At 44.0% G+C, this 23,467-nt stretch overlaps 1 protein-coding gene across 1 annotated transcript in view; it reads right to left on the reverse strand.

Annotated features, from left to right (window-relative positions):
* LOC137324403 (3-oxo-5-alpha-steroid 4-dehydrogenase 2-like) overlaps window positions 1-19,651 on the reverse strand; it is a 32,514-nt gene extending 12,863 nt beyond the window's left edge. The window contains exons 1-4 of the mRNA XM_067988637.1: window positions 19,120-19,651; window positions 8,164-8,327; window positions 4,991-5,092; window positions 1,051-1,201 (exon numbers count right to left, since the gene is read on the reverse strand). Coding sequence (XP_067844738.1) covers window positions 1,051-1,201; window positions 4,991-5,092; window positions 8,164-8,327; window positions 19,120-19,397 — 695 coding nt within the window. The 5' untranslated portion in view covers window positions 19,398-19,651. The remainder of the gene's footprint in view (window positions 1-1,050; window positions 1,202-4,990; window positions 5,093-8,163; window positions 8,328-19,119) is intronic.
* Between the last annotated feature and the right edge of the window lie 3,816 nt (window positions 19,652-23,467).

Raw genomic sequence — 23,467 nt, forward strand, 5'->3', positions numbered from 1 at the left:
TCTGCACACTGATTGCCTTGGCAACGGGCAGTTGAAAAAACTGTCTGTTATCACCAAGCATTGTTCTGTGAATTATGAATGCGATTTCATTTCGAGGATTTCATTTTCACATCGTTCACTTGACGAAGGAGGAAGCCTCCGAAAGCTTGTGAATTTAAAATAAAATTGCTGGACTATAACTTGGTGTTGTAAAATGGTTTACAATTCTCTTTTCTAGTGAGGAGCCCCAGCCTGTTCAGTAAAAGATATGGTGCTCTAAATGCAGGCAAGACTGACTCGGTCAAAAGATGCAGAAGTCATATCTGCAGTCACTGCAGTGAGGAGGAGAACAATGATAGCATGTACAAACTGGTCCTGACATTCAAGTGAGCATGTAGCAATGGTGAACAAATTGCCCAGATTTCCCCCTGGTAAATCAGGTCAATGTCCATATGTGCCTCAGTGCACACCATACACTGCAAAGAAATAAATGATGAGAAGGCAAGCAAAGATGGACTTTGAGTCAAGACTCATCTGTTGCAAGACTGTAAATATTTAAACTTTTAATATCTGTGTATAACAATATTTGGATAAACTAGTTAATCTATTACAGTATTATACATTAAACCAACTGCAAAAATACAGCATTAGTAATTTCTTGATAACACACAAAATTTGATGGGCAATTTTTTTGTTCCTAAGCCTGGTGCTACTAGATCACCTGGGCACAGCAAATACAGGTAAGTTAGGCAGAAAGCAACACAAGACCCCAATTGATATTTATTTTGATCCATCACTTTAAATGATGGAAAATTGGGAGAGATAACCTGTGCAATCCTCCCCACCTGTTTTCCCTTTTTTTTGTTTTCTTCTCCACCCCCATATTCACTTGCCCATGAAATCCAATAGCCCCACATGCAACAGCAAAAATCTGCCTCAATATATTGAATATCCAATTGTATGATCAAGACTTTGTTTAAAAGGAAATAGCTTAAAAGTACTTTCACCTTGTGTTACAGCTAGTTTAATGTACATTACTGTACTCTGTGAAATAAGAAACAGAAGAGTTACCTGTGATGACGCAAAGCACGAGATCCTAAATAAAGGGTTGAGAAAATGGCAAAGGCAAAGGCTGGGAAGGTCCAAGTTGCTATGGAATAACCTAACCACTCCACGATCTCACCAAAGTAGTTTGCTACAGAGACATATTCAAATAATCCTCCTGAAAAAACAATTAGGATGGTTATAGCAGATCATTGCAGAAACATAACTGCCTGTATAATTTCTACCGTCACTGTCTCTTACAATGCATGGCGAATGGTGCAAATCAATTGGTGCCATTAGAGTCCAAGAGTCAGATGCCTTATTAGTTATTTTACACAGCAAAAAACAAGTTTGCCTTCACTTCTCTGATGGGAGATTAGATCTTTCAATTTAAAAAAAACTAATACTTGGTACCACCTCCTTCCAGATCAACAGAGGTGACAAAGCAGGTTGGTGCATCAAGCAAGGCATTTATCACCGCTCCACTCACCGTTGATTGTCTAGGTTCACTTTGAAGCCGGGCAAAGTGGCAGCAGCAAAAATCAGTTAGGCTGACTAAATGGAATCAGTCTTGATGTTTGAAAGAAAAGATGAGTGATTGATTAGTACTAAAGTAGTTTCTCCCATTTAAAAAAATCAGCATTAGGCACTCCCAGGCAAAATACAGCACAGCCAGCTGCCAAGCTCTCTTAACTCTGCCAAAAGAATTGCAGTGAAATCAAGCCGTACCATTAACGTGCTTTATGAATTTCTCTTGGCTGCTACATGAATGAAAGCAGGTTAATGCTTCTGTTGAAATAGCAAAGGAATTTTATACAAGTGGGCTGGTTAACCAGAGTGTAATTTAACCCAATTCATAAATGCACCTTCTACTGCACCATTGTGAAGGTTTTTCACTTCCCACAGCAGCCAACCTTTAGCACCTCTAAAATGTTGTTAATTTTAGTGCCAAATTATGAACAATTTTGTACTAGAACTGGATTTAGGCTGCCCAAATTCATTTCCTGTAGGCCCCTTTTAGCCTGGTCTGTAATCTCTGCCAAAGTTGGATTCAAACCCATGTACCAGAGATAAGGAATCTTACAACACCAGGTTATTTTATTTTAAAATCACAAGCTTTCGGAGATTATCCCCTTCAGTGATTTTAAAATAAATTTGTTGGACTATAACCTGGTGTAAGATTCCTTACATTTGTCCACCCCAGTCCATCACCGGCATCTCCACATCATGTACCAGAGATGAAAGAGATAAAAACAAAGTTGGCAGATTGCAGGTGTTAATGTTAGATGCTACAGTTATTATGCTAAGCCATGCGTAAAGCTTCTTATGTTTGAGTTGCCAACTTTCTAGATTTAGTACTAAGGGCTCGATTTTAGGGTCGGGTTTCCTGCGGGTTTCCAGCGGGGGGGCCCCGAAAATCCCGATATGAGGTCACGTGACCAGATCGCGCCGCGATCCCGACCACTTCCGGGTTCCCCGATGACGTGCGGGGCTGCGTGCGTGGCCCCCGCTGGTGGGAATCCCGCAGGCAATTAAAGCCAGCGGGGTTCCACTTGAGAGTACTTACCTTGCTTGTTGAGGTCAGTTAATGAGCTGAATCAGCTGTCAAAAGAGGAAGTGTGGGATTTCACCTGCATCGCAGCGTGTTTCCCACACTGGGGGAAACAGTCTCTCCAACCAGGCGTGTTGCAGCCAGCAGCCTGTGGCAGGTGCCAAGGTGCACCCCACGGGGGAGAGCCCTCACCCACGCAGGAGGCCACCGCGTCACAAAGCAACCCCTGCCCCCCACCACCCCCCGCCAAGCCAGAGGACAGACCGACACGAAACTGCAGCCCCAGTCCGAGGAACCACCCACCTACCCTGCACAACCCCTCAGACCAACACCTGCCAGATGGGTGGTGCGTGGACACCCTCGGAGGACGAACAGCATGACCAGCCCCAGCAGCCTCGCAGTCCACCGCAGAGACGTGGAGCCCCCCAACACGGGGTTGTTGCACGCCCACCTGCACAGCAGGAGGGAGGGCTACCGCAGAGAGCGACGCATCGCAGAGGGCACTACCCTCGCCACAGGGTCCACAGACCGAGGCGCAGCTCCCCAGACCTCTCCGAGCAGCAGTGCACACGGAAGCGCAGATTCGCTCGACATGTAGTCGTGGAGATCTGCAGGCTCTTTCATGCCGAGCGGTGGGTCCTCATAGTGATACCCAGGAGCGGGCATTATTGGACACAACAGACAGGATTCGCGGAGACATGGCAGTGGTGGTGCCAATATAATGTGTGCTGTTTGTTGCTGTGAAATTCAATATAGGTAACACCCATGGCAAACCCTCTGACACCCTTGTGCACCCCCTTCATGCTCACGAAACATTTGCCTTACGCTGCCTACTGCACATATGTGATGCATGCCCTGTGGCTGCAGCACAGGTGGTGGCAGGTTGAGTGAGGCTGGCCGTGAGGGAGATGCACGAGAGGGTGAGTATGGGATAGAGCCATGAGATTGTATGAGGATTGGGTCGCGTGTTAGTGGCAGGATGAGTACTGGCGAGGTGAGTAGGTGGAGGTAAGATGAGGATGGGGTTTGAGTGGGTGTGAGGGGTGATGTGACAGAGTAGTGTTGGCGGTGCCGAAGGAGATGTGGGGTTGGGGCAGTGTTGTGGCAGATGGAGTGTAGGGGATAGACTTCGTGTTCTCACTGTGGCTGACCTACTGAGGTCATTGCAGCGCCTCCTGCACTGTATGCAGGTGGGCGATATGTTGGTGGTGCAGGTGACCCCCTCTGCCACCTCGAGCCAGGCCTTCTTGGTGGCAGAGGCTGGCCGCTTCCTCCCGCCCGCCGGGTGGAAGATCTCTGTCTTCGCCCTCCTCCTCACCCCATCTGATGATACCTGGGGTGAGGCATCATTAAACTGGGAGCAGCCTTCCCCCTGGGCTGCTCCATGCTGTAATTTGTTCCATTGGTTGCAGCATCTGTCAGTGGAGGACTGCCCCTTTAACTAGAGAGCCTCCAGCTGACAGATCGTACTGCGCATGCGCAGCCCGCCCGACGCGCAGACCAGCAGTGTGGACCCCGGAGGAGCAGGTAATTGATTCCTATTAGTGTGTTGCCTGCTACGATCGCGCGGGCAACCCACTAATTTCACCGAGCATGTTGACCATGCTCCCGAAACCCAACCCGCCGGAAACCCGCAGGCCTGGTAAAATCGAGCCCTAAGACTCAGCTTAAGTGAGCTAACAGATTTCAAGTTTGAATTTCTCCCTGATTTAAGACCTTGTGCATCAGAGAGAGATTTGAAACGTGCAACGTCATGCCTGATAGTTAAAGTCTCAGTAAATTTAAAGTCAGTGGTGAGTAGCGTCAACATGGATCTGGACTTGCAGTTTCATTGGAGAGAATTGCACAATGCTCATCAATAAGTAATATCGAAGATTTACCAAGTCAGTTGACTGAAATTGTTATTGAAGGGAAAGCAACTATAATCTCAAGTTTTAGAACGGAAGTACAAGTCTTATCCCTTATCCTTAAGAAACACCAACATGATCAATATTTCATCTAACCTCCATGGCAGAATAGCACAAATGCACACTTACAACATTTAACCACTAAGATTTAAAATGGCAAGTGTTTCCAAATCATAAATCAACTGCACAGATTTTTTTAAAAACTTGACTGCAAGACAGAACCTTTGAATTTGGCATGGGGTTAGAAGAACACTTAATTTCACAACAAAATAAAAGTTTTCTTTTTGTGGGGGGGCGGAGGGGGGGGGGGTGGAGAACGGGGGACGGTCAGTGAGATGTCTAAAAAGCATTAGTACCCATCAAGGACCATGCCACCAAAGGGTTTAGACAATTTGTTGAGGAGTTGACCACAAGATCAACAGAATGCCCAGGCTGTATATTTGTCATACACTCAAAAGTTTAACAATTACCCCTCTAAGAAAAAAGGTGAAGGGGAAAAAAAAGTTACCTGTAGGAATTTTGTAAGTTGCATCTCCGGGTTCTCTCAACTTCCGCAACAAATGATCACTATGGATATTGAAGGCTGTTCCCAGTAAGAATAGCATCAGCCCTAAAATATCAGAAAGATTCTTCATTCCTTTGAGCACAATTGAAAAACATGTGGCTCTGAACAATGTTCTGCCCACCACTTCAGTGCTATATCAGCATCAGTCTTCACTTCTAAAGTTTATAAACTTGGCATCCAGTACTACACGCCTTCACTCACCCAGATTGCTCAAGGGAGCTGGAGGTGTCAGGAGCCTAATAAGTGAATGGTATTGATGTTTCCAGATTTACCCAAGGCTGTCAGATGAAACTTTCAACCCCATCTCCCCTTTTTAAACTCCACATTCACACACAAGGATTCGATTGAAGATTTACCATTCACATCCAATATTGGCAAGATGCCAACTAGCTCTCCTAGCCCCATCGAAATTGTATTAGGTTTCACATGCCCATCACAACTGGAGTGGAGTGCAACACTCCTACATGTCAGAGTTGAACCCATACAGATGTGTTAACTAACAATTTTATTGACATCATCTAGAACTAATATTGTTGTTAGTCATCAAGAATTGCAATAAACATTTTGTCCTACAATTTACATGTAGTCATAATCTAAATGACAATAGCCTTAGCTGGGTTTTGCTTAAGTATGGTAGAACTACATTCAACGTCCAAAATGGAGGAGTAGTTAAGGTTAAGTTTACAATTCATTTTCAGTAAGTCACTGATAAGTTTCAGCATTTCAGCTATCCCTCTGAAAAAGGAACATAAAGCATAAAAACTATTCCTTTTAGTAGGCTGGCTGCTATAGCATTGCCTTCATCTGGGAAGGTTCAGCTTCTCCTCAGGAGGTTGCCCTAGAATAAAGCCACCCATGATCCGTCACTACCCACTGCCTTCCTTATTTGGTAGTCCTCACGTTCTCCTGCATTGCATAGTTGCTTTAAGTCTCTGAACCCAGAGAGTACTCTATTTACTAAAAGCTGCAGTGCACTTTACAAGTCTGTTCGAAGAAACTCAACATTTCTTAAATCTCCCAACTTTTCACAGAACTGCTTCAACTACAGCTTTTTAAAAATCTATCCTCATTCGAAGGCTTTCCAATACTTTCTTGTAAAGTTTCTCTGCTCTAAATTGGGGATGGGGAAAAGTTTTTTCTAAAAAAATTTAAAACAAGCCCATTTACAGGACCGAAAAATTAGTGACCAAAATCAAGAGGATTTAACTTGATCAAATGATGCTTCCCAAGATGTCATTTAACTGGACAAACATGCATCAGAAACTACAATTGCCAAATGTCAACTGGTTTGATGAAGTGAGATGCTACACTTCTCTTTCATGACCAGGATACCAAGATTCTGACCAACTATTCCAAGGCTTTTCTGGTTGTTTGTTTAGAGACACATAACTTGAGGTCTCATTTGGTCCCAGCCAAGCAGGCACCATCACCATTGATCATCTCATAACAAACAGGTTATCAGTCTTTTGAATTTGTTTTGCACGATTCAACAATTTGCCCTTTGTTTTTACTGAATTTCTGTAGTGTGGTTTAGAATGTCCAGCTTTCCTACGATGATATTAAACCAGTATATTAAGAGCTGGTGCCACCATTGGTAATTATTTTGTTTTAAAAGGATCTCATTAACATCTTTAGTTTTTCTGTCTCTGATTTAAAAACAGCATTGATGCCATTGTTCATACAATGGCGCTTCAACGGTTTGGGAAACCTTATAGTGAAGGTAGTATTGCTGACCTATTGAGCAAAGGCCATAAGTAATTCTAGTTTGTATAGTTTTACACCTTTGGCAGATGGAACCGAGCTCTTTTTGGCCTGTCCTAATCCCTATATCATTGTGGGGTCACCAAAAGGTGTCAGCCACGCACACACACACACAGTGTGTGTATAAAAATGTGGATGTTGTTATTAAGCTACAAGGATCCTCTTCCTTCCCACCACCCCCATGATAAAAAAAAAGCAACTGCCAGGACAGAATATCCACAAAGTCCTCATTCCCAATTCAGTTAAAACAGATTAACATCTTACCAGCACCTCAACCATCAAATGCATTCCTGACATCCACACAAAAACTTCCACACCACCTCTTCATCCTTAACCAAAGTGCACTGTTCTGGTCTTTAGAGTCGGGGTGGGGGAGGTGGTAAGAAACAGGAAACCAGACACTGAAAATATATACACTTCAAGAAAATAGAAATAGTGGCTCTCTTACTCTGCTGTGAATCATTCAGCTATAGATAAGCATCTGGCTGATGCCTACAGACAAGTCATAACCACTCCAATTACATTTTGGTCTCAACAAGTAGATAATTAATGAAAAGCACCAGGCTAATTAACCTGCTAAAGTTGTCTGTTAGCCCCTGGTAGATTGCCAATTTACTACACTCAGACACTGTACATAATTATACATCTAATGGCATTTACCTTGCAGGAGCCAGCTAAATAGTCCCCAAATATTTGCAGTGCATTCATGATTATTCTTGGAGCCCAGATTGTAGAGGCACCAATCTTTTATTTAGTTTGCTTAGCCAGAAACCCTGAAATGTATTTAGTAACTGGAGGCTAACAGTAATTGCCACCCCCGATCTAAAAAAAAGCAAAATGCCTATTTCCCCTTTGTAATCTGAACTGTTCAGGAAATTGTGGGAGTGACTGAAACAATGCACCTGGAGAATGTTAAAATTGTAAAAAGCTGTCTACGTCATTAAATTGTGTGACTGATTATATATTTTTTAAAAATACTAAGAGAGCATCACTCCTTATTTTGGATGAGTGACTGGATGATTAGTTGATTTCCTGTTATAACACCCCCTAAACATACTGAAATCAAATTTAAATAAATTACATTCATAGCAAAAAGGAAATAAATGTAAAGCATGTGGGAGTACAGTTTAAAAAAAAGGAAAGAAAGCCTGTTGGCATGGTGGGAATTTTATTTTTTATTCATTCATGGGGTGTGGGCGTCGCAGGCGAGGCCAGCATTTATTGCCCATCCCTAATTGCCCTAGAGAAGGTGGTGGTGAGCTGCCTTCTTGAACCGCTGCAGTCTGTAATTAAAATTACAGACAGGAATGGTGCTTCACAAACATTAGGCATGATCCATTATCATGGCGACTTACCGATCAAAAATCTGAAGTCAGTTGTCCAGCTATCATCATACTTAGTACAGAAGATCATGTTGTGTCCCTGAAGGTACCCATTGCAGGTGCAAAATATAAAAGATTTCAAAACAAAGGTGATTTCAACATCTTGTCCTCTGGTGAGACATCCATAAATCAATGTCCTAAAATACAGAAAGATTGAAAGTTATGATTACAGTTCTGGCCCTTTTCTGTCCTTACTTGAACTACATTGAACTTGAACTTCTTGGGTTTTAATATGAAGTTCAATCATATAACTCACTGGCCAAGAAATTCCTCTGGTCTGTCCTCACATCACTGGCATTTGTCAAAGAGTTTGACGGAAACTCCGTTTACATGGCGTTTCCACTGCACTTCTGGCAAAGTAACGCCAGCGATGTGAGGACCAGAGGAATTTCCAAGTCCACTATGACTGTGTAAGCAACTTCACTGATGAGAATAGTGAAGCTCGCAGTTTTCCTCAGGTTGGGGATGCAATCTGGGTACAGGATGAACAATCCTCTGCAGATGGAACTAGCATGGGTCTGTGGTCAGGTACTTTGAACTAGGAGTAATAGGAGCAGGAATAGGCCATACCACCCCTCGAGCCTGCTCCGCCATTCAATAAGATAATGGCTGATTTTTAGCCTCAACTTCACTTTCTTGTCCGATCCCCATATCCCTTGATTCCCCTAGAGTCCAAAAATCTATCTATCTCAGCCTTGTATATACTCAATGACTCAGCATCCACAGCCCTATAGGGTGGAGAATTCCAAAGATTCACAACCCTCTGAAGAAATTCCTCCTCATCTCAGTCCTAAATGGCCAACCCCTTATCCTGAGACTATGCCCCCTAGTTCTAGACTCACCAGCCAGGGGAAACAACCTCTCAGCATCTACCCCATCAAGACCCCTCTGAAACTTATATCTTTCAATGAGATCACCTCTCATTCTTCTAAATGCCAGAGAGTATAGGCCCATTCTACTTAATCTCTTCTCATAGGACAACCCTCTCATCCCAGGAATCAATCTAGTGAACTTTCGTTGCACCGTCTCCAAGGCAAGTATATCCTTCCTTAAATAAGACAACCAAAACTGTACACAGTACTCCAGATGTGGTCTCACCAAAGCCCTGTACAATTGTAGTAAGACTTCCTTACTCTTGTACTCCAAACCCCTTGCAATAAAGGCCAACATGCCATTTGCCTTCCTAATTGCTTGCTATACCTGCATGCTATCTTTGTGTTACTTGTAAAAGGACACCCAGATCTGTCTTTGGGGCTTGGGGAGGGGTGGGGGGGGGGGGGGGGGGGAAAGAGATTTAGGAGAGGATAGCATTGCTTTGGAAGAGTTAAAATACAAGTTACATTTTTTTTAAAAAAACATCAAGGATGCCAGTATTAACTTGTTTCTCAATTTATGATGTCAAGCAAACAGCAACATGAAATCCAAATGGCAAAATAAGCTTTCTAGAAAGGTGCAAAACACTAATAAAGTAAGTTTTGAGGCCAAGTTTTTTTAAAAAAAGGATGGTTATTTATCTATTTCCTCTCAACATCATGAGGACATCGATACAGGGACAAAAAAGAAAGGACGCTCCATAGAGCTGCAGAACTTGGTGAAAATAACAACAGATTTTTGAAGCAGAGTTGGGGATGGGAGGGGGGCACAGATTTGCTGCTATTTATCTATTTCTTTAAGACAGCAGTAGCCCCAAGGCTCACGTGCACTTCCAAAAAAATGCTGTACAGTGATATAGAACAGAAGACAAAGAACTTTTTCTGGTACTGAAGGAAACGCATTTAAATTGAGTATTGAAAATACCTGTAAGCTGGAACTGTTTGCAAGAGATGCCAGAGTTCGGGAGAGCACCCATTTGGAATTGGGGTGGGGGGGGAAAGCGGGGGGGAGCGGCTCCCCTGATTTGGGACCTCTGGCCTACACAATCTCTGAAAGAAAAAAGGTTTTCAATCTATGCTAAATTATTTTAAAGTTAACCTTTAAATGTGAAGTTATTCTTTTCTTCTGATCGTCTTACTAAACATGGTAGCCAACTAGCCTGACTGATCTCTGAAAATTCTAAACTGATTCAATGATTTGAATAGCCCAAGCTCAAATACTTCAACAGTTATGGATTTGGATAAATCAGCTCAATTCAAAAAGTAAATAACATTCATACACTTAATCTGAGCAAAACACCAATACATTTTTGTTTGAACGTGCACATGTTCAACAGTTTAGTATTACACAGAATGTTCAGCACAGCAACAGGCCACTCAGCCCAACTGGTCTTTGCCTGTGTTTATGCTCCATAGGAGCCTCCTCCCACCCCTCTTCATCTAACCCTATCAGCATATCCTTCTTCCCTCACGTTTATCTAGCTGCCCCTTAAATGCATCTATGCTATTGGCCTCAAATACTCCATGTGGTAGTGAATACCACATTCTAACCACACTCTGGGTAAAGAAGTTTCCCTTGAATTCCCCATTGGATTTATTAGTGACTCTTATTTATGACCCCTGGTTCTGATCTCCCCCACAAGTGGAAACATCATCTCTACATCTACCTTATCAAACCCTTTCATTATCTTAAAGACCTTCATTAGGTCAACTCTCAGCCTTCTCCTTTCTAGAGAAAAGAGCCCCAGCCTGTTCTATCTTTACCAATAGGTATGACCGCTCAGTTCTGGTATCATCCTTGTAAATCTTTTTGTAAACCTTCAGTGCCTCTATATCCTTTTTGTAATATGGAGCCCAGAACTGTGCACAGTACTCCAAGTGTGGTCTAACCAAGGTTCTATACAAGTTTAACATAACTTCTGCTTTTCAAATTCTATCCCTCTAGAACTTCTAGGAGTACACCAATCTAACATTGGTAATCAGAATGTTCTTTAAAATATTTATAACTTACTTTTCATGGTAATGTAAATTTCACCAGCTGTGCTAATCCAATTTCTCAAAGTTATTTCTTTAAAAAGTTAGTAAAACAGCTATGCTAAAAATGTCTCATTTTCATATTAGAGATTTTTCTGTAACTCACTCTTTCCAGAAAATCAATTCCATTTACCTCCCAGTTGTTTCCTGACATATGCCTACACCTATTGTTCCTTATTTTATTCATCCCCCACCCCCCCCAACCACCCTGCAAAAAACAGGACCAACGTTCAAACGAAGAGGTAACTTTAGGCTTCTTCATGCATAAAGTAAATGCAGAATAAAGCATAGTGATGAGGCAAAAACTCTGGAATCATTTAAGAAACAACTAGATACAGCAATGGGGTGGGGAGGATATGTAGGGCTGTTCTGCATGGATGAATTAAGATGGGTCAAAAAACTGTTCTCATCTGTAAGTATCTTGTGATAGCAAATATTTTTAAGCCCACTATGGATATGGAATTAGGCTCCTTTCTTAAATGGAGGCAAGGAAACAAAAGCAAATGCTATAAATTTTGTGTAGCCACTTTTCACAAATTGGCTTTTGGAATATGACAGGAGATAGGATATGGCAGAATAGGCAACTGAAGGTTTGTATATGGAATATAAAGACACCTAACAACCCACACCACTGGAAGGAAGCAAGCTTTCCAGCCTGGTGAAATTTGTGTTTCTTGGATAAATCATTACACAAAATGCTACAGAAAAAATTCCTAATACAAGAGAATATTATGCTGCCCAGCTCAATGCAACAAATTGCACCGAGCTGAAGTTTGAATTTCATCAAATGCCTCCTTCTTTAGGTTTTTAAGTTTGTAGCACCCAACCAACCAGTTCCTCTGGCAGCCAAGTTAGTTTGTATTGGATCATGGGGAGGAAAGAGACTAAGCTCTCCCTACTTGCACACGATCTGATTACAGTCCATTGGAGTGAATTGAGATTTTTTGTTATTTGACTTGACAATCTTATGATGAAGCAAATAATTCCCATTCACAGGTCAATTCTGCATCCCAGTCACAACTGACACTCCTACTTAACCAGTAGATGCCAGATCAGTTACTAAATAAGTAAAAAATAAGTAGTGTGTGTTGTGCTAAAGCGGTACAACACTCTGGTTAGAGCACACCTCAAGTAGTGTGCTCAGTTTTGTTCACTAAGGCACAAGGGAGATATTCAAGCCTTGGAGTCAATGCAGCAGAGAGCCAGTAAGCTGCTCCTGAGTCAGGACTGGACTGCCTCAATTCCACAGTCTATGTCTGGACTTGCCCTTATACATTTTCATTCCCAATGTCATCAGCACATATCCTGCAATGGCTTCTTCTCCTGTATCCATGTGATCACTTCTAATGTTCCATTCTTGGCCCCATATATATTTATGAAGTGCAGAACAGGTGGTATTGCATGGGCCGCCTGACATTCAGACCCATTGAAGTCAATGGAAATATGGTAGGGTGCATAATAGGCAGTGGGCCCAGGTAACTTTAAACTTGCAGCTTGAGCTTGTACTTGTAGTTGTAGTTGGGGCTAAAATGTACCCACTATTTGAGCCAGGGGAACTTAAACGGCGGAAGAGAGGAGATGGGGGGAGAAAGGGCAAAGGATGGCAATGGATAGAGTTGCACAGCAAACAAGCTCCCTAGGGAGCAGCCAGCCCAGAAGCCATCTTGAAACACAAAGTTTAAGGCACTTTTGTCAGGAACCAAACGAGACGTATGATGGCTTCTGTCTTGCCAATGTTGAACTGCAGAAGTTTGGAGTCACTCATAACTTTATTTACTGAACAGTCATATAGCACAGCAGAAGTTGTAGGTGTAGAAATTTGTGAAATGGGTGGTTTCGTAACCCATCAGCTGCCTATTACCTCTCTTCCTCTCCCTGGTATGGCCCTTATCTCCGCTCCCTTAAATCCAAGGGACACAGACTTGAATGTTTATGACAGACAGCTGGTTTAACCATTCATCGCCAGATCTGGCTACACCACAAAGCACTCTCAAGTCCTGCTCTCTTCTGCCAAAACTCTGCTACCTGTATCCTAACTCCCACCAAGTCCTGTTCTCCCATCACTCCTGTGCTTCTTGACCTACATTGGCTCCCAGTCCGGGAACGCCTCGATTTTAAAATTCTCATCCTTGTTTTCAAATCCCTCCATGGCCTCACCCCACCCTAGCTCTAATCTTCTCCAGCACGACAACCCTCCTCCAATTCTTGCCTCTTGCGCATCCCCGATTTTAATTGCTCCACCATTGCCGGTCGTGCCTTCAGCTGCCTAGGCTCTAAGCTCTGGAATTCCCTCCCTAAACTTCTCCACCTGTCTCCTCTAAGATGCTCCTTAGAACCTACCTCATGACTAACCTGTCCTAATGCCTCCTTATGTGGCTTGGTGTCAACTTTTGATTGATATCATTCCTGTGAAGCACCTTGGGACGTTTTACTACGTTAAAAGGTGCTATGTAAATAAAAGTTGTTGTTGTTACCGTCCCCTAGACCATGCCCTTCCCAGCTGCTTGCTCAGGCTGAACCCGCACATCCTTGTTCCAGTTTGGCCCCAAGCTTCAAACCCCACATCCTGTGGAGACATCTTGCTTCAACTGCTATATCACTCCCACCGTCTCTGCTCCACTTCTGCTCAGGTGATTGAGTGTTGAAGATTGGGGTTCCTGAGCCTTGAAAAGATGATGGCAAGGAGACCTCATACAAGACAGTAAAACAGTATAGCATGATAAAACCTGGAACACTACTTCAAATTAAACCTCGACAGGTCAAAAGGCCTTGGGTTCAAACTGGCAAAAGGTACATTTAAAATAGATCAGAAAATTCCACAGAATGGGCTTCTGAATAATAGAGGCAAAAATCTTGGAATCATTAAGAGTTAGGAGTCTGTGATGGCAGCCAAGCAATGCCCAAAGGGCAATTTTGCAAAATTCCACTGGCTGCAGAATTGGCCGTACCTCCAAGCCCCAGGCCAAGAACAGAGCCTTGCAAAACAGACAAAAAGAGACATTCAAGCTCTGGTAGTGTCTAAGAACAGCCACAAGTCTAATTCCAAGCATTAGTAGACAGAGTTATGAAGATTACAGAAACTTGATTTTTCAGCCTTGAAAAATATGGTAATAAAAGGTGAACAGGGGTAGAAGGAATGGTAAATAAAACAAGGTAGATTCGAACACTACAAACTAAACAGTTTAAAAGCAGACAGATTGAAACTAGTAGAGGCAGTTTTAGGACCAATATCAGGAAATCCTCCTTCAAACAAAATGATCAACTCTCTGGAATGGACTTCTGGATAGGGTAGTAGAGGTAAAAATCATGTAATCATTGTTGGCTCATTTGGATGCCATGAGAGGGGGGTTCTTTCTGGATGAAAGAGCCAAGATGCATTGACTGGCCTTCCTGATCTGCATTTCCCTTGTGAAAAGTAAAATGCTCAAGGTAATAGTTGTAGTGGGAAAGCATCTATTAGATAAGTCTCCACATGCCGTGGGGAAGCACTTAACAGGAAAGAATTTATTAATGTTTAAGGAAGTTGACTTCAGAACACCACAGCACCAGCCACAAGCATTTATCTCGTGCTTTTTAATAGGGTTTAGGGAGGGAATTCTAAAGCTTAGGGCCTAGATGGCTGATGGCACGGATGCACAACAGTCCAGAGTTGGAGGAATGCAGGGCCGGAGAAAGTTACAAAGACAAGGAGGGGGAGGCCATGAAAGGATTTAAACTCAAGGATGCGAATGTGAAACTTGAGATGTTCAGTTGACACGTTCTTGAAACTCTCAACCAAACGAGGTACTAGACCTAGACCACCACCACTTGTAACATGCCCAGTATGAACGAAAAACCCAATGCTTTACATAGAATGTACAGCATAGAAACAGGCCATTCAGCCCAACTAGTCCATACCGGTGTTTATGGTCCACATACGCCTCTTCCCTCCCTACTTCATCTAACCCAATACTTCGTTACTAGAATTAACCTATGCCTTCAAATAATTAATCACTCGTCTTTAATAAGCACCGGAGTAGCACACAAAACCTCACGTTTTCAATAAATTCACTTAATCGATTAAACCAAGTTCCAGCTCCTTGAAAAGAAAAAGTTCACAATCCCCATTTTAAACATACTATTCTTTTGAATATTTTAGATTATTTTCTTTCAATTCTCACCACAACAGAAGCTGAACTAGCCTGGCTTGAAATTCCAAGCAGATTTGCTAAACTAAGGCACACAGACCTTCCCTCCCAAACACAGTTGTGGATTTGAATAACCCAACATCTGGTTCAAAAATAAGTGCTAATCATACAATTGACTAAGCTGAGTAACTAAAAGTGCAACGTTTTATTTCATGGAGGTATTGCTAAGTTATAGCTATGCCTTTGACATAGGCTCACATCTTGAGGTGTATGACAGGAATGAGCCATTTTTGTTTAGTTTTGGGTTTGTGGTTGTCCTTCTCTTAAATCAAGACTCTTATTGCTCACCCCTGGTTGTTCTGAAGACATTAAGTACTGCTTTATCAATGTTACCTACATCCCAAGAACAAAAAAAGTGGTCAATACATGGACTGGATGGACTCCCAGAGAGGAGTAAGAGAGGCAAGACCTTGGAATCATTTGCGAGCCAGCTGTATGCTACAGAAGGAGACAACTGGGTTATATCTGAATGAATTAACTAAGATAGGACAAATAGCCTTTTTTCATTGATAATTATCTTGTATTATCCTACCTGTAATCAAGTCTATTAGTTATGGCCTGTATGACACTAAGTTAGGCAGCACAGTAAGTAGTGCAGATGAGAGCAGAGAGTTGCAAAGGGACATTGATAGATTAAGTGAGCAGCCAAAACTGTGGCAGATGGTGTTCAATGTGGAGCAGTGTGAGGTCATCCATTTGGATCAAAGAAAGAGATTAGGGTATTTTCTAAGTGGGAGAAGCTAGGAATTGTGGAGGAGCTGAAAGATTTAAGGGTCTATGTACAGAAATCAATAATCTCATGAGCTTTTATGCTACAGTTGTATGAAGCTCTGGTCAGACCATATCTGAAGTACAGCATTCAGTTCTGGGCACCACACCTCAGGAAGGATATATTGGTTTTGAGAGTGCGCAACACAGATTCATCAGAATGATACCAGGGCTAAGAGGGTTAAATTATGAAGACAGTTTTTCTTTTAAAATTCGTTCATGGGATGTGAGCATCGCTGGCAAGGCCAGCATTTATTGCCCATCCCTAATTGCCCTTGAGCTGCCTTCTTGAACAGCTGCAGTTCATGTGGTGAAGGTTCTCCCAGTGCTGCTCAGTAGGGAGTTTGTCTGGTTCCTAGTGGTCCAACTGATTTTCTTCTTATGACTTTTTGTAGCACGATTGTACAACTGAGTTGCTTGCTAGGCCATTTCAGAGGGCAATTAAGAATCAACCACATTGCTGTGGGTCTGGAGTCACATCGGCCAGACTGGGTAGTAAGGACATCAGATTTCCTTCTCTAAAGGACATTAGTGAAACAGATGGGTTTTTAGTGACAAACAATAGTTTCATGGCCACCATTACTGATAAAATCTTTTATTTAAAAAAAAACTAGTATTTAAATTCCCCAGCTGCCACGGCAGGATTTGAACTCATGACTCCAGATTATTAGTCCAGGCCCCTGGGTTACTAGTCCAGTAACATAACCACTATGCTATTGTACCCTGTCTACGGTTGCATAGACTAGGTTTTTTTTTGTGTTTCAGGCCCCCCTTTTATAAGGGGGGGGGCAGGCAGTTAGGGTGTGTTCACATGCAGTAAACCAACAAACCAAAAATAAGTGTCAAATTATAATTTTATTATATCAGTCCAGGATGCACTCCAGTCCCTGCGGTGCCCACCGGTCGCGGAAAGCCTCAAGCGTGCCGGCAGGCACCGCATGCTCCCTCTCCAGGGCCACCCGGGCGCAGAGAATGCCGCGAAAGAGAGGCAGACAGTCGGAGCAACCGCCCCCCCCCCCCCGGGCCGCGTCTAACCCGGACCTGTGGATAGCCACCTTGGACAGGCCCAGAAGCAGGCCCACGAGGACGTCCACCGACCTGCCTGCCCCCCCTACCCCCCTCCACCGGGCGGCCAAAGATCAGGAGCGTGGGACTGAAGTGTAGCCAGAACTTGAGGAGCAGCCCCCTTAAATAGTGGAACAGGGGCTGCAGCCTCCCACACCCTCTAAATAAATGAAACACTGACTCATCCAGGCTGCAGAAATTGCAGGTGGCCTGGGAGTCCGTGAAACAGCGTAAACACCTGCTAGTTGCGACTGCTCCATGTAACACTCTCCAACCCAGATCCCCAATGGCACACAGGAGGATCCCCGAGTAGAGAGCCCTCCACTGGGGTCCCCCGCCTCCGCCAGGATAGTACGCCAGGGCGTGTTCGGGCGAGAGACAAGGGCGAGGAAGTGGAGAGTGTGCAGGAGCAGCCCGTACAGGAAATCCCTCCGCGCAGAGTGAAATGTCATGGAGGGAATTTCCGAGAGACTGCTCAAGTTGTAAGGCACAGCCCTCAGAGGGAGGTTTCGGGGCCTGACGCCGATGAGGAATTCTGTCCGCATGTGGGTCAGATCGGACGGGATGGCTCCACACGCTTGAGCCACCTCCACACACCCAGTGGAGTCAGGGCCGAGTGCCACTTTCAACGCCCGGATGGCGGTGGCCGCGTCCCAGACATGGCGCAAGGACATCCGTGCAGCCAGTGTCCCTGGCGCCATCCAGCCCGCCCGCTCCTCCGCCATCCTGGACGTCCCTGACTCTGGTTACTTTACCGGCCAGGGCCCTCTCCTCCGTCAGCCGCGTGCCGCCGAAGCCAACACCGCAGAGGAACGGCTTTCCTGAGCAGCGGCTCCTGCAGGACAGCTGCCACCCCCGACGGGGGAAGAGCACCGGCAGGAGGCAACCATGTTTCAGACCCTGATCAGAACCTGGTAAAAGACAGACAGCTCCTGCAAAGACGTGCAGCCGCCCGGCAACATGATAAACAGGAGCTGCGTGTCGTAGTTCAGGCCGTGCAGCTGGCGAAAGAAATAAGTTGCCAGCGCACACCACCTAGGAGGATCCTCAATGTACAGGTATCGCTGCAGGGTCCTAAGGCGGAAAGTCACCACCTAGGTGCGGACGCACAACAGCCCCTGACCGCCCTCCCTAATCGGGAGACTCAGGACCACAGCAGTGACCCAGTGCATCTTTTTGGCCCATAAATCAACGAGCTTCTTCTGAATTTTGGCGACAAACTCAGGAGGAGGGATCAAAGTGACCAACTGGATAGACTAGACTTGAATTCCCTTGAGTATAGAAAATTAAGGGTTGATCTAATTGAGGTGTTTAAGATGATTAGAAAGGAGTTGATAAAGGAAGAGAGAGAAACTATTTCCTTTGGTGGGAGAGTCCAGAACAAGGGGGCAGAACCTTAATTAGAGCTAGGCCATTCAGTGATGTCAAGAAACTCTTCACACAAAGGGTAGTGCAAATCTGAAACTCTTTCCTCCACCAAAAAAAAAGCTGGGCTGGGGGGGGGGCAATTGAAAATTTCAAAACTGAGTGAGAGATTTTGATAAGGCAAGGGTATTATAGGATACAGAACCACAGCAGGTAGATAGTTAAAATACAGATCAGCCATGATCTAACTGAATGGCAGAACAGGCTCAAAGGGCTGAATGACCTACACCTGTTCCTATGTTTAACAACTTTAACAGTCCCCTCAAAAAAGGAGCACAGAGTAACAAGCATTTGTATTGCACCTTCAAACGTGGGAAAATGTCCCACAGAACACAATGGGCATCTCACAAAAGGGAAATTGTAAATTCTGGGCATGCTATCTGACACTCGTGTATAAAGACGGATTTCTGCCCATAATAGATTGGGTCCACTTATGAAAACCAAAATTATATATGGCTGTGAACACCGGCACCTCGTCACCAAGTTCCTATAACAGGTGCCATGGTGAGCGGCAGTTTAAACGCTAGCACTTTGTACACAAGGACAACCCCAACCAATAATTAACAAAGTGCATTTACCTGTGACAGTAGTGTCCACAGAACAGGAAGAGCAGGAGTTTGCTCCCCAAGCTCTCCAGTCTGCCCGACTGGTAAATTAACAGAATGGGCACCACAAATGATGGCAACTCCTGAAGGAACCAGCCCACTTTAGACGGGATCAGGATTTTAGACGATTGCAGCCTGTACCGCCCGTAGAGGATGGCTTTATTTCCCCGTTTCAGGCAGCAGTAAAATCCTAGTAAAATGATGGTACTGGAAAGGAAAATCACGGCATTTTCATTGCAATGCGAGCCCATCGCTCAAAGACGAGACAGCAATTTCTTCCGCCAAGCTGCAGTTTTTTTCTTTTTTTCTTCCGTTGATTCGCGCTTAACTTCTGAGCAGCTCCAAGCAATGAAAAGGGGAAACGAATAAATAACCCTCCAGAACTTCTGCCCTCGACTGTAGAATTGAGCAAGCTTTAAAACAATTATTAGAGCGGCCAAAAAAAAAATCCCCTCTCCACCCTTTCTGTTCTACTCCTGTGAATTGCAGAAAGAGCAAATAACCTTTAAAGAAATTCTTCCCAAGATATAGATCAAGATTGTGCCGTTTCGACCAATCAAATGCGAGGAAACGCGACTTCCAGCCGACAATATTTTTTTGTTCAGTGACTAATTGATGATGCTTGTTTTCTTTAAAAAATGTTTTTTCCTTTTTTTGTGTTTTAGACCCCCTTTTATAAGAAGGGGGGCGTTACGGTGTGTTCATGTGCAGTAAATAAAAAAAACCCCAAAAAATAAGTGTCATATTATAATTTTATTATCTCAGTCCAGGATGCACTCCCACCCCTGCGGTGCCCACTGGTCGTGGAAAGCCTCAAGCGTGCCGGCAGGCACCGCGTGCTCCCTCTCCAGGGCCACCCGGGCGCAGAGAATGCAGGGCAAGAGAGGCAGACAGTCGGAGCAACCGCCCCCACGGGCCGCGTCTAGCCTGGACCCTGTAGATGGCCACTTTGGACAGACCCACGAGGATGCCCTCCCCGACTTGCCCACCCTCCCTCCTCGCGGGTGGCCAAAGATCAGGAGCATGAGACTGAACTTGAGGAGCAGCCCCTTTAAATAGTGGGACAGGGGCTGCAGCCTCCCATACCCTGTGAATAAATGGAACACTGACTCATCCAGGCCACAGTAATTGCAGGCAGCCTGTATGAGTCCGTGTCTCATGTATATATGGGTTGTGTGAGGTTGCAGTCCCTGTTTTGTTTTCTGAGGGGGCTGCTCCTCAAGTTCTGGTTGCACTTCAGTCCCACGCTCCTGATCTTTGGCTGCCTGGTTTGGCGGGGGGGGGGGGGCAAGTCCTCATGGGTCTGCTCCTGGTCCAGGCTAGACGCGGCCCGTGAGGACAGTTGCTCGACTGTCTGCCTCTCTTCCACGGCATTCTTCACGCCCGGTTAGCCCTGGAGAGGGAGCACGCAGTGCCTGCCGGCACGCTTGAGGCTTTCCGCGACCGGTGGGCACCGCAGGGACTGAAGTACATCCTTGATCAGAATAATAAAATTATTATTTGACTCTGTTTATTTTCTTTTTTTTTGATCTGTGTTAAAAATAAAAGATGACACCCTAACCACCACCCCCCTTATAAAAGTGGCTTAAATCAGAGAAAAAAGTTTTTAAAAAAATAACACTTTGATTTAATTTGGTTTCATTTGATTTATTATTGATCAGTCAAGATGACATGGGTTAAAGCCCAATATTATTGACGGAGGGGCACGTTGGTGCCCGCTCTTTCCCCATAGCCTTGCTAATTTTTTCTTTTCAAGTATATATCCAATTCCCTTTTGAAAGTTACTATTGAATCTGCTTACACCATTTGGAGTCTATTTGACTCTCTTCAATTGTTCGAGACTGACTCCATAATGGTTAGTAGCCATATGACTTTATTTAGCACAAGTAAGAATCAATATCTTACAGTATTGAAGCAGTACAAAGTACAATTGAGAATTATATCACCCAGTTGTCCTTTGGGTAGAAGCCGCGACTCCATTCCACGTTCCCTCATACACATACTCTCGTTCTCGTTTATCCGCTAGGTACCTCCTTTTCTGTCCTCTACAACCTGTCTCTAGCAAGGGGTCTCTCTTTTATGCTAATTTTGGGGGCAGGCATAGGGGCTGTTACTGCCATAGGTGTTTACCCTATCGGGGTCTTTCTAAAGGGCGAGGTGGCCAATGAAGTATCGTGTACTATTTACAATCTATATCAATGACTTGGATGAAGGGACCGAATGTATGGTTGCTAAATTTGCTGATGACACAAAGGTAGGTAGGAAAGTAAGTTGTGAAGAGGACATAAGGAGTCTGCAAAGGGATATAGATAGGTTAAGTGAGTGGGCAAAAATTTAGCAGATGGAGTATAATGTGGGAAAATGTGAACTTGTCCACTTCGGCAGGAGGAATAGAAAAGCAGTATATTATTTAAGTGGAGAGAGATTGCAGAGGGATCTGGGTGTCCTAGAACATGAATCACAAAAAGTTAGCATGCTAGTACAGCAAGGAACAGTGTGGTACAGGCAAATGAAATGTTGTTATTTATTGCAGGGGAATGTAATGTAAAAGTAGAGATGTTTTGATACAGTTGTACAGGGCGTTGGTGAGACCACTAGAATATTGTGTGCAGTTTTGGTTTCCTTATTTAAGAAAGGACATAATTGCTTTAGAGGAGGTTCAGAGAAGGTTCACTTGACTGATTCACGGGATGAGGGTGTTATTTTATGAGGAAAGATTGGGCAAGCTGGGCCTGTATACACTGGAGTTTAGAAGAGAGGTGATTTTATTGAAACATATAAGATCCTGAGGGGACTTGAAGGGGTAGATGCTGAGAGGATGTTTCCCCTTGTGGGAGAGACTAGAACCAGGGGCCACAGTTTAAAAATAAGGGGTCTCCCATTTAAGACGGAGATGAGGAGAATTTTTTTCTCTCAGAGGGTCGTGAGTCTGCAGAGCTCCCTTCCCCAGAGAGCGGTCCTCTCCAACTTATCTTGTCCTATCTTCTCTTTAAGGCCAAAGCTGGTGGCTTGGATCTGTTGTCTTTTCACTCCCTGGGGGGAAAAAATTGGATTGGGCGCGAGTAGAGTGACCTGCTATTAACCCGCACCCAATGGCCCTTGCGCAGGCACCAGCAGGGGGAGCCCCAATCTCTTAAACCAAAAGCAAAATACTACGGATGCTGGAAATCTGAAATGAAAACAGAAAATGCTGGAGAAGCTCAGCAAGTCGGGCAGCATCAGTGGAGAAAGAAACAGAGTTAACGTTTCAGGTCAAAGACCTTTCGTCAGAACTGGAAGATGTTAAAAGAGTTAAAGTTTTTGAGCAAGTACCGAGCCAGGAAAAGTGGGGGGGGAGGGAGGGGAGGGAGGAAAGAACAAAATGGAAGGTCTGTGATAGGGTAGAGGGCATGACTGATTAAATGACAAAAGGGATCTGGGTGTCCTAGTACACGAATCACAAAAAGTTAGTATGCTGGTACAGCAAGGACCAATAGACCAGTTAGCCTAACATCTGTCATTGGGAAAATGCTAGAATCCATTATTAAGAAAGTAGTAGCAGGATATTTGGAGACTCATAATACAATCAAGGAGAGTCAACATGGTTTTATGAAGGGGAAATCGTGTCTGCCAAATTTATTAGAGGTCATTGAGGAAGTAACGGGCGGGGTGGATAAAGGGGAACCAATGGATGCAGTGTATTTGGATTTCCAAAAGGCATTCAATAAGGTGCCACATAAAAGATTACTGCACAAGATAAGAGCTCATGGTGTTGGGGGTAATATACTGGCACGGATAGAGGATTGGCTAACTAACAGAAAACAAAGAGTCGGGATAAAGGGGTCATTTTCAAAATGGCAATCAGTAACTAGTGGGGTGCCGCAGAGGCCTCAACTATTTACAATATATATCAATGACTTGGATGAAGGAACAGAGTGTCTTGTGGCCAAATTTGCTGATGATACAAAGATAGGTAGAAAAGCAAGTTGCGATGAGGACAAAGTGTCTGCAAAGGGATATTGACAGGTATAAGTGAATAGGCAAAAATTTGGCAGATGGTATATAATGTGGGAAAATGTGAAGTCATCCACTTGGGAGGAAAAATAAAAAAGCAAAATATTATTTGAATGGAGAAAAACTACAAAATCATGCCCACAGAGGGATCTGGGTGCCCTCGTACATGAAACACAAAAAGTCAATGTACATGTGCAGCAGGTAATCCGGAAGGCAAACGGAATATTGGCCTTTATTTCTAGGGGAATGGAGTATAAAAGCAGTAAACTGGGCAAATCTGTTAATGGGTAAAACGACTGATGATCAATGGGAAGTGTTTAAAGAAACA

This window comes from Heptranchias perlo, chromosome 8, assembly GCF_035084215.1.
Source record: "Heptranchias perlo isolate sHepPer1 chromosome 8, sHepPer1.hap1, whole genome shotgun sequence".
Classification (NCBI taxonomy): domain Eukaryota; kingdom Metazoa; phylum Chordata; class Chondrichthyes; order Hexanchiformes; family Hexanchidae; genus Heptranchias; species Heptranchias perlo.